This window comes from Anomaloglossus baeobatrachus, chromosome 5 (assembly GCF_048569485.1).
Source record: "Anomaloglossus baeobatrachus isolate aAnoBae1 chromosome 5, aAnoBae1.hap1, whole genome shotgun sequence".
Taxonomy (NCBI): Eukaryota; Metazoa; Chordata; class Amphibia; order Anura; family Aromobatidae; genus Anomaloglossus; species Anomaloglossus baeobatrachus.
In genome coordinates, this window is record NC_134357.1 from 594,338,878 (window position 1) to 594,354,675 (window position 15,798).

At 52.7% G+C, this 15,798-nt stretch overlaps 1 protein-coding gene across 3 annotated transcripts in view; it reads right to left on the bottom strand.

Annotated features, from left to right (window-relative positions):
• The window catches only part of LOC142312523 (ABC-type organic anion transporter ABCA8-like), a 150,414-nt gene that overhangs the window by 24,314 nt on the left and 110,302 nt on the right, over positions 1–15,798 (bottom strand). For all 3 annotated transcript variants that reach the window (XM_075351491.1, XM_075351492.1, XM_075351493.1), the window contains exons 21-26: positions 13,345–13,472; positions 13,027–13,164; positions 11,428–11,538; positions 11,016–11,186; positions 10,806–10,925; positions 8,728–8,841 (exon numbers count right to left, since the gene is read on the bottom strand). In XM_075351491.1, the coding sequence (XP_075207606.1) occupies positions 8,728–8,841; positions 10,806–10,925; positions 11,016–11,186; positions 11,428–11,538; positions 13,027–13,164; positions 13,345–13,472 (782 nt within the window). The remainder of the gene's footprint in view (positions 1–8,727; positions 8,842–10,805; positions 10,926–11,015; positions 11,187–11,427; positions 11,539–13,026; positions 13,165–13,344; positions 13,473–15,798) is intronic.

The window sequence follows — 15,798 nt, forward strand, 5'->3', positions numbered from 1 at the left end:
TATACTGAGGACAAATACTAAGGAGAGATGAACTACTACATGCCAACAAAGCGTGGACATCTATACCGAGGACAAATACTAAGGAGAGATGAACTACTACATGCCAACAAAGCGTGGATATCTATACTGAGGACAAATACTAAAGAGAGATGACCTACTACATGCCAACAAAGCGTGGACATCTACACTGAGGACAAATACTAAGGAGAGATGAACTACTACATGCCAACAAAGCATGGATGTCACAAACCACCGGGGGGTCACTCAGAAATCCCCCGCGCTGGCTACCAGTACGTCACTATCGGGGGGTAACAAGTGGGGGTCACCCCTCCTTTATACCTCCCGACCGACAGACAGAGCACGTGACGCGCCCTCTAGCGCCCCTCTTATAGTCAGGCCAATTATGGAATTGCCCGACAATAAGCAAGGAGGCCGCTATACTACTTATGCCGATTATTGAAGGGTCCCCGGTGAGAGTAAGGTATATATTCCCCCGACCTCCGCGGGCGGAATATATAAAATCTCCCCGAATCTCACTGGCCTCCCCACAATAATCCTTGGCACAATTCGCTGCCACCAACCGATTTACGGTAACTATTAGCCGAACACACAGACGTGGGATTCAAGATCGAGATAACAGAACAGCCCAAGATTAATTATATAATTTAATCAGCCTAAAGCACACTAGAACTACAATATATACAATAGGGAATCTACAGAATATACATATGTCAGAGTACAGTTACAATCAAAGCATGGGTTACAAACAGGCATACACAGTTCCAGCAGTTACCTTGTTGCGTCTGGCCACAGGGGGGCGCTGTAGACCAGGTTTCCAGGAACTCCCACAGATGTTTCCTACACGTGCCCCCAGCGAAAGAACGCTGGAAAATGGCCGAAGTAGGGTTATCAACCTGGGCAGATCCAGGTCCCCTCCTACCTTAGTGACCTCACAGGGAAGCACTGCCACTCCCCCTGCATGGATCAGAATTATCCAGCAAAGGGGATATTGGCCATAACTTTGCCTGGGAGCCTCGTAGGCGGACGCCAATGCTCTCATTGTGACAGTTATGAATTTAGCTACAGAACGAGGGGACTCATGACCTGTCTGCCAGTTCCCCATTGGCTGATATCACGCCTGGGGCATTTCCCAATGTCCTGCTCCCATAAAAAGGGTGTGCCGGCATCGTCCACATGCGGAGACACCATTTTTATGGTTGCCATATTTATCGGAAATATGGCTTGCGAGATATGAACCATTTTTTACTGGAGTCGTTCTGTCTGGCTATTTCCATAGCCTTGCTAACTAGCTAGCAGCCCCCACTACAGGGTCACGGCAGGGAGTCATCCTGTGTCCATTGTCCCTAAGCCACCTAATTTCCATATCACAGGACATGGCCATGGGATTTGTTGCTAAACCAGTTGTGTGAAGGAAAGGGGGGGTGACACCAGGAGAGGGCTTCCTGACATACTTGAATATCATGATTTATCGTCATATCTCCGGATTTACCTCACACCTCCCCCCTTTTGAGGGCGCTAGGGGGCAGCACACTCCGGTGTTCCCCCGTGCGCCCGTCCGCGACCTCTCCTTGTCGGGACAGCCCGTCTGCGTTACCGTGGTCACGGCCCCTTTTGTGGCGAAGGGTGAAGTTGTATTGCTGGAGCGCAAGGCTCCATCGCAACAATCGCCCATTCGTCCCAGAGACGGTGTGCAACCAGCTGAGGGGATTGTGGTCCGTCTCCACGATGAAGTGGCGCCCGTATAGATAGGGTTGCAGACGCTGCAGGGCCCACACTATGGCCAGGCACTCCTTCTCCATTGTGGAATAGGCCACTTCCCTCGGTAACAGCTTCCGGCTCAGGTACAAGACTGGGTGCTCTTGGCTCGCAGAGTCCACCTGGCTGAGCACCGCACCGAGGCCGAAGTCACTGGCGTCGGTCTGTACTACAAACGGCCGCGTGAAGTCGGCTGCCTGTAGCACGGGCGGGCTGGACAGGGCGTCCTTTAGGGCCCGGAAGGCTGTCTCGCAGTCCATTGTCCAATCGACTGCAGAGGGCAGCTTCTTCTTGGTGAGGTCCGTCAAGGCTTTTGCCAGGCTACTATAGCATGGAACAAACCTCCTATAGTACCCAGCGGTCCCCAAGAAGGACATCACCTGCTTCTTGGTCCTGGGGGTGGGCCAGGATGCGATGGCCTCCACTTTCTCAGGCTCGGGCTTCAGTGTTCTCCCGCCTACCCGGTGACCGAGGTACTGGACCTCGCTCATGGCCAGCTGACACTTTCCCGGCTTGATGGTCAAACCTGCCCGGTGGATCCGCCTGAGCACCTGTGCTAGATGCTCTAGGTGGTCCTCCCAGGTGGGACTGAAGACGGCAATGTCATCTAGGTACGCGGCCGCGTACCCTTCAAGTCCCTTGAGCAGGGTGTTGACCATCCGCTGGAAAGTGGCAGGGGCATTCCTCATCCCGAATGGCATCACCGTGGACTCGTATAGTCCAAATGGGGTAATAAAGGCAGAGCGTTCCCTGGCCTTGCGAGTCAGGGGGATCTGCCAATATCCCCGGCTCAGATCCATGATGGTCAGGTACTGAGCCCCGGCCAACTGATCGAGCAGGTCATCGATGCGTGGCATTGGGTACGCATCGGCGACCGTGACCGCATTGAGCCCCCTGTAGTCCACGCAGAACCGAGTGGTTCGGTCCTTCTTAGGGACGAGGACTACAGGCGAGGCCCAAGCGCTGTTGGATGCCTGGATCACCCCCAGCTTCAGCATCTCGTCAATCTCCTGGCGCATGTGTTGCTGCACCTCCAGGGAGACCCGATATGCTGAACGCCGGATCGGGGGGTGATCCCCAGTGTCCACGTGATGGACAGCCAAGCCAGTCCTTCCGGGCTGGTTGGTAAACAACCCCCGGAAGGGGTGTAGGGTGGCCCACAGCTGGGACCGTTGGTCCTCCAAGAGCTGGTGGCCAACCTCCACATCCTCAATGGATCCGCCTGCCCTAACCTGGGCTAGCATATCCAAGAGGGTTTCCGCTTCTCCCTCCTCGGGCAGGTTGCACACGGGGAGCGCACATGCCTCCCGCTCCTGATGTGCCTTCATCATGTTCACATGGAAGGGCTTCCGCCTTCCACGGGCAGGGTCCAGGGTGACCAGGTACGTCACAGGGTTGAGCTGCTGGTACACGAGGTATGGGCCTTCCCAGGCTGCCTGAAGCTTGTCCTGTGGTACGGGGACCAGTACCCACACCTCTTGACCCACTTGGTAGGTCCTCTCACAAGCGTTCTGGTCGTACCAACGCTTCTGATCGGCCTGGGCTTGAGCCATATTGTCGTGTACCAGTTGCGTCAAGGCCTGCATTTTGTCCCGGAAGCGCATGACATACTCGATAACCGACACTCCAGGGGTGGCCAAATCCCCTTCCCAAGCCTCTTTCACCAGAGCCAGGGGGCCCCGCACACGTCGCCCGTACAGGAGCTCAAACGGTGAGAATCCTGTTGAGGCCTGTGGAACCTCCCGGTAAGCAAATAACAGGTGTGGGAGATACCGCTCCCAGTCACGCCCATGGGAGTCGACCAACATCTTAAGCATCTGCTTTAAGGTGCCATTGAACCGCTCGCACAGGCCATTAGTCTGTGGATGGTACGGGCTGGCCACCAGATGTCGCACCTGGACTTGCTTACAGAGGGCCTCCATCAGCTGGGACATGAATTGGGTCCCCCGGTCAGTGAGCATTTCCTGGGGAAAACCCACTCGGGAGAAAATCTCCAGCAATGCGGTGGCCACCTTGTCAGCCCGAATGGACGACAAGGCCACTGCTTCTGGGTACCGGGTGGCATAGTCCACTACCGTCAGTATGAAGCGTTTCCCGGAGCTGCTGGGGATGGCCAGCGGGCCGACCAGATCCACAGCCACCCTCCTGAAAGGCTCATCGATGATTGGCAGAGATACTAGTGGGGCTTTGGGGTGTGGCCCCGCCTTCCCCACTCTCTGACAGGTTTCACACGAACGGCAGTAGGCAGCCACATCGGCCCCCATTTTTGGCCAGTAGAAATGCTGGTTTAACCTGGCCTTGGTCTTAGCGATCCCTAGGTGTCCGGCCATCGGAATCTCATGTGCGATCCGCAACAACTCCGTCCGGAACGGATAGGGTACCACCAACTGTCGGTCCCTGGGCCACGCCTCCGGTGAACCCTGCTGGACCGTGGCCCGGTACAGCCGTCCTTGGTCCCAGACCACTCGCTCCGGGTCCGAGTCCGAGGGAGGCTGTGCCGCCTGCTCCTTAAGAGCTTTCAGGCTGTCGTCAGCTTCTAACGCTGCCTGAAACCCCTGACTAGATGTGGCCAGAATCGACGAGACTGTCACATCTTCAGTCAGTACCCCGGGACCTGTGTCCTGGCCCCCACCTGACTCGGCTGCCACTTGGTCAGAAGGGGAAGAGCTATCGGACCTCCGGGAGGCCCCTTGGCTTCCAGCACTCCCACTGCGGGTGACAGCGGCCACAGCCGCTGCGACCGTGGGTCGTGCCTGCTCCTCCTCCGTTCCTGACCAAGTCGCCGGTTCAGGCAGACCTACCTGGCTTCCTGACACCCCGGTTGTGGGGGAACCATGCACCGAGATCTTACCTGGGAGCACTTCCGCTCCTGGACCGGCCCCAATCTCACCTGCCTGTTCCCCTCCTGCAGCAACAGAACCCCGCTGTGAAATCTCTGGGGACCCCACATTTGCTGTGGTAGCCCCCACCCCACACACTGGTCCTCCCCCTGCAGCACCCTGCTCTCTGCTTATCCCTGCAGAGGGCAACAGATCCCAGCTCACAGGCTGGTTACTTGTAGAGGCATTGTCACACCTTTCTCTGACCCCCTCCCCTGTCACAGCTGCAGCTGTGTGTGTGTCTATGGTGTCTATGCAAGCAGAAATATCAGAGTTCACTCCCTCCTCCCGTACATCATTCATAGATAACACATTAACATTGTCCGGAGGCATGTCAGTACGGGCTGAAGGTTCAGCCCTTGGTTGGGGCCCAAACTGGGAGGTTATCTGCCCCAAATCTGTCCCAAGTAGCACGTTTGCAGGGATCCGATCAGTTACCCCCACCTCCCTCACCCCTCGCCCTGCGCCCCAGTCCACATAAATGTCAGCAACAGGCAGCGCCGGGTCAGTGACTCCAATCCCGGAGACAGCGAGGGTTTTTCCAGGGATCAAGTCTTGGGGGGACACCATCTCAGGCCGCACCAGAGTCACCTCCGAGGCACTGTCTCGCAGTCCTATGGTCACAGACCGGCCGACGGTGACAGGTTGGAAGCTGTCCAGGGACCTACCACCACCCCCACCCACACAATACACCTTGGGCGGCCCTTGGGACGGGGACGGAGCCGGGGCCTTGGGACGCTGAGGGCACATGGCCTTGAAGTGTCCAGGTAGGTTGCACTGGTGGCACCGTCTTGGTTCCGCCATGGGCCTGGAGAGGGGAGTTGAGGGGGACACCCCCTGCAGTCTAGGGGCAGGTGGGGCAGTCGCAGAATTCATCTTACCCCCTCTCCAGGTGCTGCTGGTGGCCGCTCTCCTGGCCTCAGGGGCCCGGTTGTTGGTGTAGTCATCGGCAAGGGCAGCTGTAGCCATGGACCCCTTTGGCTTCTGGTCTCGGATGAACTGGCGGAGATCCTCAGGGCAGTTCCACAAGAGTTGCTCCGTGATGAACAAGTCCAGGATCTCCGGTCCGGTGGAAAGCTGCAGGCCTTGGGTCCAGTGGTCGGCAGCTCGGGCAAGTGCCCGCCGGTGGTCAGCCCAGGAGTCCTTTGGTCCCTTCTGTAGGCTCCGGAACTTCTTGCGGTAGGACTCTGGAGTGAGGTTGTACTGTTGGATCAGGGCCCGCTTGATGGTGTCGTAGCCCTGATCTGCCTCAGCAGGCAAGTCCCCAAGGACATCCAGGGCCTTACCCCTTAAACGGGGGGTCAGGTATTTGGCCCACTGGTCCTTGTCCAGATGGTGCTGCAAGCAAGTCCGTTCAAAAGCAGTCAAGAAAGAGTCCAAGTCTCCATCCTTCTCCAGCACTGGGAAGTCCTCAACACGGACCTTTGGAAGTTTGGTGTTTTGAAGGTCACATGTGGCTGATGAGGGCCGGAGCTGAGCTAGCTGCAGCTGGTAGTCACGGTCTGCCTGTCGCTCTCGCTCTCGCTCTTCACGCGCTGCCTGCCGCTCTCGCTCCGCAGCCTCACGCTCTGCGTGCCGCTCCGCAGCCTCAGCGTCACGCGCTGCCTGCCGCTCTGCCCTGCGCTCTGCCAGGAGTTCCTTGTAGCCCTTCTGGTCTCCAGCCTGGCGAAGGGCCATAGCCATTTGAAGAAGGCTATCCGAGCCTCCCAGGCTCGGTGGAATGGCACGTGGTGATCTGCGGCACGCTGCAGAGCTAGGCGATTCACTGTCCCTTTCAGAGCGGAGGGCTGGCATCTGGCTCGTTGTGGAACCTTGGGTGAGCTCCTCCTCATCTTGTCCAGCAGTGCCAGGTTGCGCAATGTCCTCGGCAGAACGGTTTTCTGGCGTCGAGCTCCTGGAGGACTCGTGGGCAACCTCCTCATTGCTGTCCACAGCACCGTCCTCCCTCTCTTCGGCTCCTGCCTTAGCATTGGCCAGTTGCATAGCTCTGCTCCTGGTGCCATCAGCCATTCTTGCAGACTTTTGGTCACTGACACAGAACTGACACCTGATGCCTCCACACACCTTACAGTATCTGCACTCTGACACTCTAGTGTTGAGCTAGTCTGAAGACCCCAGCAGCCACAGCTGCTGCAGGCAGTCTTTAGTGTCTGGGAGTATGGGTCTCACACTCACACACACTATTATCTCGATCCCACCGCTATGCCACCAATATGTCACAAACCACCGGGGGGTCACTCAGAAATCCCCCGCGCTGGCTACCAGTACGTCACTATCGGGGGGTAACAAGTGGGGGTCACCCCTCCTTTATACCTCCCGACCGACAGACAGAGCACGTGACGCGCCCTCTAGCGCCCCTCTTATAGTCAGGCCAATTATGGAATTGCCCGACAATAAGCAAGGAGGCCGCTATACTACTTATGCCGATTATTGAAGGGTCCCCGGTGAGAGTAAGGTATATATTCCCCCGACCTCCGCGGGCGGAATATATAAAATCTCCCCGAATCTCACTGGCCTCCCCACAATAATCCTTGGCACAATTCGCTGCCACCAACCGATTTACGGTAACTATTAGCCGAACACACAGACGTGGGATTCAAGATCGAGATAACAGAACAGCCCAAGATTAATTATATAATTTAATCAGCCTAAAGCACACTAGAACTACAATATATACAATAGGGAATCTACAGAATATACATATGTCAGAGTACAGTTACAATCAAAGCATGGGTTACAAACAGGCATACACAGTTCCAGCAGTTACCTTGTTGCGTCTGGCCACAGGGGGGCGCTGTAGACCAGGTTTCCAGGAACTCCCACAGATGTTTCCTACACGTGCCCCCAGCGAAAGAACGCTGGAAAATGGCCGAAGTAGGGTTATCAACCTGGGCAGATCCAGGTCCCCTCCTACCTTAGTGACCTCACAGGGAAGCACTGCCACTCCCCCTGCATGGATCAGAATTATCCAGCAAAGGGGATATTGGCCATAACTTTGCCTGGGAGCCTCGTAGGCGGACGCCAATGCTCTCATTGTGACAGTTATGAATTTAGCTACAGAACGAGGGGACTCATGACCTGTCTGCCAGTTCCCCATTGGCTGATATCACGCCTGGGGCATTTCCCAATGTCCTGCTCCCATAAAAAGGGTGTGCCGGCATCGTCCACATGCGGAGACACCATTTTTATGGTTGCCATATTTATCGGAAATATGGCTTGCGAGATATGAACCATTTTTTACTGGAGTCGTTCTGTCTGGCTATTTCCATAGCCTTGCTAACTAGCTAGCAGCCCCCACTACAGGGTCACGGCAGGGAGTCATCCTGTGTCCATTGTCCCTAAGCCACCTAATTTCCATATCACAGGACATGGCCATGGGATTTGTTGCTAAACCAGTTGTGTGAAGGAAAGGGGGGGTGACACCAGGAGAGGGCTTCCTGACATACTTGAATATCATGATTTATCGTCATATCTCCGGATTTACCTCACAATGGACATCTATACTGAGGACAAATACTAAGGAGAGGTGGTCTACTACATGCCAACAAAGCATGGAGATCTATACTGAGGACAAATACTAAGGAGAGATGGCCTACTACATGCCAACAAAGCGTGGACATCTATACTGAGGACAAATACTAAGGAGAGGTGGTCTACTACATGCCAACAAAGCATGGAGATCTATACTGAGGACAAATACTAAGTAGAGATGGCCTACTACATGCCAACAAAGCGTGGACATCTATACTGAGGACAAATAATAAGGAGAGATGGCCTACTACATGCCAACAAAGCGTGGACATCTATACTGAGGACAAATAATAAGGAGAGATGGCCTACTACATGCCAACAAAGCGTGGACATGTTTGCTAAGGAGAGACGACCTACAACATACCATGGCACTTTTACTGAGCCTCATATGCTGTCCACCTGTATCTACAAGCTGCTGATATATGGCTTTCATTGAGCCTACTTAACTTATCTGATTGATCCAGAGGCCTTTCCCCTATAGCATGTAGCAGTTTATGGCGGCCTGATCGGGGGCAGAGGATCGAAACTCTTCTATACTTACCAAGTGCATTAGGAAAGCCAACAAGTTACCGGGTGGAAGTAATGTCAAGAGCATGATGTATATTATGACCGATCTCCTCAGGTAAACTTCAACCAGGAGTGGAAGGATGGACATCTGCAAGAACATAGCTGCAGTCATTAATCGTATAATCTCATTACCGCAGTAACAGTTAATCTGAAATCGCTTGCGGACAATAATGCTTTTAGTGACGCCCTTCTGTTACAATTCATTTTCTGAGAAACTAGCAGCGTTGATGTTGAACATTTTTCTAATATACCTTGAATCAGTCGTCCTCAACCTTTTTGACCTTGAGAGCCACATATCACTGGCCCGCAACACACCAGATGTGCCCCTCTCCTTACACTCGATGTGCCCCTCTCCTTACACCCGCTGTGCCCCTCTCCTTACACCCGACGTGCCCCTCTCCTTACACCCGACGTGCCCCTCTCCTTACACCCGACGTGCCCCTCTCCTTACACCCGACGACACCCGACGTGCCTCTCTCCTTATACCCGACGTTCCCCTCTCTTTACACTCGATGTGCCCCTCTCCTTACACCCGCTGTGCCCCTCTTCTTACACCCGACGTGCCCCTCTCCTTACACCCGACGTGCCCCTCTCCTTACACCCGATGTGCCCCTCTCCTTACACCCGATGTGCCCCTCTCCTTACACCAGACGTGCCCCTCTCCTTACACCAGACGTGCCCCTCTCATTACACCCGATGTGCCCCTCTCCTTATACCCGACGTGCCCCTCTCCTTACACCAGACGTGCCCCTCTCCTTATACCCGACGTGCCCCTCTCCTTATACCCGATGTGCCCCTCTCCTTACACCCGACGTGCCCCTCTCCTTACACCCGACGTGCCCCTCTCCTTACACCCGACGTGCCCCTCTCCTTATACCCGACGTGCCCCTCTCCTTACACCCGACGTGCCCCTCTCCTTACACCCGACGTGCCCCTCTCCTTATACCCGACGTGCCCCTCTCCTTACACCAGACGTGCCCCTCTCCTTACACCCGATGTGCCCCTCTCCTTATACCCGACGTGCCCCTCTCCTTATACCCGACGTGCCCCTCTCCTTACACCCGACGACACCCGACGTGCCCCTCTCCTTATACCCGATGTGCCCCTCTCCTTACACCCGACGTGCCCCTCTCCTTACACCCGACGTGCCCCTCTCCTTACACCCGATGTGCCCCTCTCCTTACACCCGACGTGCCCCTCTCCTTATACCCGACGTGCCCCTCTCCTTACACCCGATGTGCCCCTCTCCTTATACCCGACTTGCCCCTCTCCTTACACCCGATGTGCCCCTCTCCTTATACCCGACTTGCCCCTCTCCTTACACCCGATGTGCCCCTCTCCTTATACCCGACTTGCCCCTCTCCTTACACCCGATGTGCCCCTCTCCTTATACCCGACTTGCCCCTCTCCTTACACCCGATGTGCCCCTCTCCTTATACCCGACGTGCCCCTCTCCTTATACCCGACGTGCCCCTCTCCTTACACCAGACGTGCCCCTCTCCTTACACCCGATGTGCCCCTCTCCTTACACCCGATGTGCCCCTCTCCTTACACCCGATGTGCCCCTCTCCTTACACCCGATGTGCCCCTCTCCTTACACCCGACGTGCCCCTCTCCTTACACCCGACGTGCCCCTCTCCTTATACCCGACGTGCCCCTCTCCTTACACCCGACGTGCCCCTCTCCTTACACCCGACGTGCCCCTCTCCTTACACCCGACGTGCCCCTCTCCTTACACCAGACGTGCCCCTCTCCTTACACCCGATGTGCCCCTCTCCTTATACCCGACGTGCCCCTCTCCTTACACCCGACGTGCCCCTCTCCTTACACCCGATGTGCCCCTCTCCTTACACCCGATGTGCCCCTCTCCTTATACCCGACGTGCCCCTCTCCTTACACCCGACGTGCCCCTCTCCTTATACCCGATGTGCCCCTCTCCTTACACCCGATGTGCCCCTCTCCTTATACCCGACGTGCCCCTCTCCTTACACCCGACGTGCCCCTCGCCTTACACCGGACATACCCGCAGGTGTGACTGCCGCCTGTACCTACCAGAATTAAGTTGACGGACCATTGATCATTGTTACATTTCCTTTTTTTTCTTAGTAGAAGAAAAGTGATCACATAGACATAAAGTACCATGGCGGCACCGAAACCAAGGACGTCCACTATCTGCAAGACAACAATGTACTGTCATCATGAGGAGAAAAACATGACCGCCATGTCTACCACGTAATTACGCATAATCACCACATTACGTACCAATAGTACAATATGCCAGACAGACAGAGCCACGGAGGAGTTCAGGGCAAACAATATGGCTACCATCACGAAAAGCAACAGCCAGTAGAGGACGACGTCGAGCAAGGCTTGTCCACACCAGTATGCAGACGGGAAGAGGCCGGAGAGCCGCAACTGAGAACGAGCCTTGATCTAGATACCAAGGTAGAAACATGGAGATTTTCCCCCATTAATTTTTACTGAATCTCGAGAGAAAAAAAAAGATGCAATTGCTTATGGCTGTCTCTTTCCCTATTGGGTACATTCGTAATGACATCAATGAAAGGAAAGCAGACGCCTGCTACATTGTCTAAGGAACACAGTTCCCTCACAGGGGTTGGAGACTTCTATACATTCAGTATGTGCAGCCATAAATGCCTCATATAATACTCACCTCATAGTCCTCAACACTGCTCATTGCAAAGTAGGGTACAAATCCAGACGCAACTGCCATATAAAGTAAGCTCACAAAAAAGAGCGAGTAAGTAAACCGGTCCGAAACCTCCTGAAATAGAGAGAAAGAAAACAATCAGAGGAGTGCTCTGATACTGGTATAAGATTAAAGCGATTCACTTTTATCTACCGGGTTTTTTTGGGCCATGATAAGTGAGTATACAGTAGTGGCTCACAACTGCTGCGTATTGAGGTAACACATTTCACTGCCTGGAGTTTATCACAGGAGTGAATGTTTTTGCCTCATCTTCAGTCCTTTAAATCTAGTGAGTGACGTAGGAGCTCCAGCAGCCGCTGAGCTTACGTGTCCCTGACTTGATTTATGATGAGCTCCGAGAGCTGGTGATGCAAACAACTACTCTCACTGCAGTGATAAAACAAGCAGACAGTGGAATGTTACCTCAGAAAGCATTGGCTATGAGAACCTACTGTATTGTGTCTGTATACTCAATTATCACAAATAACTTATACCCCCCACGTACCTGGCCAGTCACTTATGATAAGTGAGTACACAGATGAAACTACGGTGTCTTACAACTGCTGCTTATTGAGGTTGTTGAGATGATGAGGAGACTGAAGCGGTCACTCGGGATCTGACTGCTGTTCCAAATTATATTGTCATGTGTGCACTTCAAGAAAGAATAAAATAACGGACTATGAGTCAGTTATGTCTTTCTCTCATGACCGACGCCAGTGATTCTGTTCTTTATTTCCAAAAACAAAGCTTTTTATAGTATGAGTGTATACAAGAGTATAGTCCAATCAAGCATCGCCAGCTGGACTCAGGACGTATAGGAATTTGCATAGTCTCTGCGGGATTGGTCAGTCCAAACTTTAGGAATTCCTTTGTTAATTAACTTCTTTGGGAGTTGTCCAGGATGCAGCAGCCATCTTTAAATTTACATGTGCTGGTATATTGTATTAAGGAAAATCACTTAATATACAATATATGTGTTAGTAAAAAAGGAAAAACATTCATAAATAGATGTGTTAGGTTACATCACCTAAACTATATATTTGAGTCTATGAAATGGCTGGAATTAAGTATTTTTAGTTATTTAATTCTTATCCTCAACAAGGTAATACATTTCCCTGCCTGTTTCAGCACAGGAGTAACTTATTTTACCGTATCGTAAGCCATGTAAATCTAGTAAGTGACGTAGGAGCTCAAACTACCGCATAGCTTGCATAATCACTGACTTAATTTATGATGAGCTCAAAGGACTGGTGATGCAGCAGAAACTCCCACTCCTGTGATAAAACAAACAGATGGTGAAATGTTACCTCAGAAAGCAGCAGCAGTGTCTGTCTACTCAATTATCACAAGTGACATGCCCCCCATCACTGGCCAGGAGATTTGGCCGACCATGTCCTTGCAAGGTCAAAGGTATTTGTCCCTCTAAACTGAGGTCTCAATAATCACTGCTTATTGTCAAGGTGGAGACCACCACCGCAAACACCCACATAAAGCTAGAGATTGGCTATTCCATGGCATGAAGACAAATGGATGGTCACCGCAATATCATACCACTATACTCACGGGGTAGATGGGTTCATTCCAGATTTCTATGTGTTCTGTAGAGTGAAAGCTCTTCAGGAAGGCATTACTGATAATATTCATCAGCACCGGCAGGCCGTTTTGCACTCGCGGGTTCCCAATGATTGTGAAGCTGTAACTCTGGGGAAAAAATTACTGTTTTAAGAAATTTTGGTCACTTATTTCTGTATTCACATCCATCATCTTCGTCACTATGTCAGTTTACATTGCCTTGCTTCAGCAAGATTAAAAGTTAATCCAAAATGTAATCTTACAAATGACTCTTACTTTTCCATACTTTCGTGTCACCTCCTACCTCACCTGGTTCTGCAGTGACAGCTCGATGGCACCGTTGTAGCCTGTAGTGTTTCGATCGTATGGACCGTTCCTAACTTTTACCCCAATGTCTTGTGCCTTTATGCCGTTGATGAAGTCTTCAATAGACACGCCTGTCGTAGAGGACACAGCCAGTTAATGATGTGTCAGTGTGATGGTGGGATATGTTGTACTGTGTATCATGCTGTGTAGGTTCATATTTTTACGCTTGGTTCACGGTCCATTATTTGTACTGCTTGTGTGTACATTGTGTTGTCTGTAGTTAATTACCCCCTATAATGTTCTTGTCCTTAAGTCTGGGGGAGGGGGCCTGGGATCCAACTACTGTAAACTCTCTGCTTACCTGGGGTATTTGTCAGTCTGTTTGAGAACTTACAGAGAGAAGGATTGACCCTCTGGGAGTAGCTGAGGCTTCTCAGAGAGACCTGGACATTTATCGCTGGACTAATTTTACCCTCTGTTTTGTGGATTATTTTATGGACCATTTGATTTGCTTGGAATAAATGCTCTTTTGATTGTTCACCCATCTCTCGCTCTGTTGATTGTGTGATATCGGAGAAGGACCCCGTCACAACTGGTGGCAGCAGTGGGATCAACAGAGCACAGCTTAATGGAGATCCATCCACAGAGTGAGTACAGAAAATGGATCGCATCCAGTCTACAGGAGAGAGCCAGAGATCTGGGGCTGAGCTACCAGGGACTGAGTAAAGAAGCCTTAATTGATCTACTGGTGGGTGTGAGCCAGTCCACCTCCTCCCAGATGTCTGATGGACAAGCACTGGGGACGGGGATCCTTGCCCCAAAAAGCCAGTGGTTGGTGTGGTATGAAGAAGAGATGGCAGCTCTTGGCCGCGGTGTATCTCAGGAATATAAGGAGGAGGCTCCTCGCCGAACACAGAGGAGACAAGAAGCAATGGAGTCCGGCAGAGGGAGTAATGTGAGTTGGAGTAAACCCAGCGATCCGGGAGCCTGTACGGATCACCCGGGCGTACTTCAAGCCATTTGATGAGGCTTCCGGAGATGTGGAGGGGTTCTTCAAGGACTTTGAGCAGCAGTGTGCGGTGATGGAGGTTTCCCACTCTGGCTGGGTGCGTTTGTTAGTGGCACTCCTGAACGGAGCCTGGCAGAGGCTTATCGCACCATTGCCTCACAGCACAACTGGGATTACAACATTGTAAAGCGGACTATCCTGGATTACCATGCCATCACCCCAGACTCACATAGGGCACAGTTCCAAGACCTCCCATGCATCACGGGCAGATTGTTTAGGATGTATGCCCATAAGATGTCCCAGGCATGTCGGAGATGGCTGGAAGCGGAGACGCCTTCACTGTGGAAGATGTTATACAGGTATTTCTTATAGAACAATTTCTTTACAAGTGTCCCTCAGAAATACGGGAATGGGTCAGAGAGCGCACCCCGTGCACCTTGGATGGAGCTGCAGCCCTGGCTGATGAGGCCCTTACTATCCGACCGCAATGGAGGGGGCTTCTGGACAATAAGACACAGCCTGCTCCTGCTCCCCGGCCCTCTCCAGTTATACCTGCCTCTCCAACCAGCCACAGGCCGATGACAACCACGTCTCACAATCCTGGGCCCTAAAAGTTCCGGCCACGCCCTGGTGGAATCACAGAGAGGAGATGTTATGGATGGATGTGGGCAACCTGGGCACCTACAATCCAGTTGACCCACAAGGAATCGGAGGGACCCCCATGAACCTCCATCTCGTCTGGTGCATTTTGTGCATTCCATCCCGCCTGAGGAAGAGCTACCACTACCTCTACCGGAGTGTACTGCTGACCCCTGCACCATAGATGCCCCTGTTGGAGTGTATGGGCTTCGGCCTTTGTCACCAGGTTCTCCTGCCTTCTCCAGAATGCACGCTGGAAGGAGTACGACGTAGAGAAGATGTTATCGATATTGGCAGCCTGGGAATCTACAAAACACTTGCCCTGCTGGTCGCTTGAGGAATGACTTTGCACCAAATCGACCTGTTTGGTTTCTACAGCCAAATACAATGGAGGAAGAGTTCTCACCCCTTCAAGTTGACTTGCCTAATGACTCAGACACTTGTGGTCGGCCACTAGGGGTTTATGGGGTGTGAGACACAGCCCCGAGTTCCTCTTACCATCAAAATAAGCACTTACAGGAGGTTGTGCTGGATGGACAGCGAGTCATTGGATTTTGTGACTCCGGGGCATTTCTCACAATAGCTAATCCCCGGGTGGTTCGGCCAGAGGAGATACATCATGGACCAGGGATTGTTATTGAATTGGCTGAAGGACAAAGGCAGAATATCCCAAAGGCGACTGTAGATCTGGACCTTGTCTTTGGGGTCAAGCAATGTGTGGTTGGGGTGATGAGCGGCTGCCTGCAGATATTCTCCTAAGAAATTATGTGGGAGATCTACAATGCCGATTTGTGGGTGCAGGAAACACA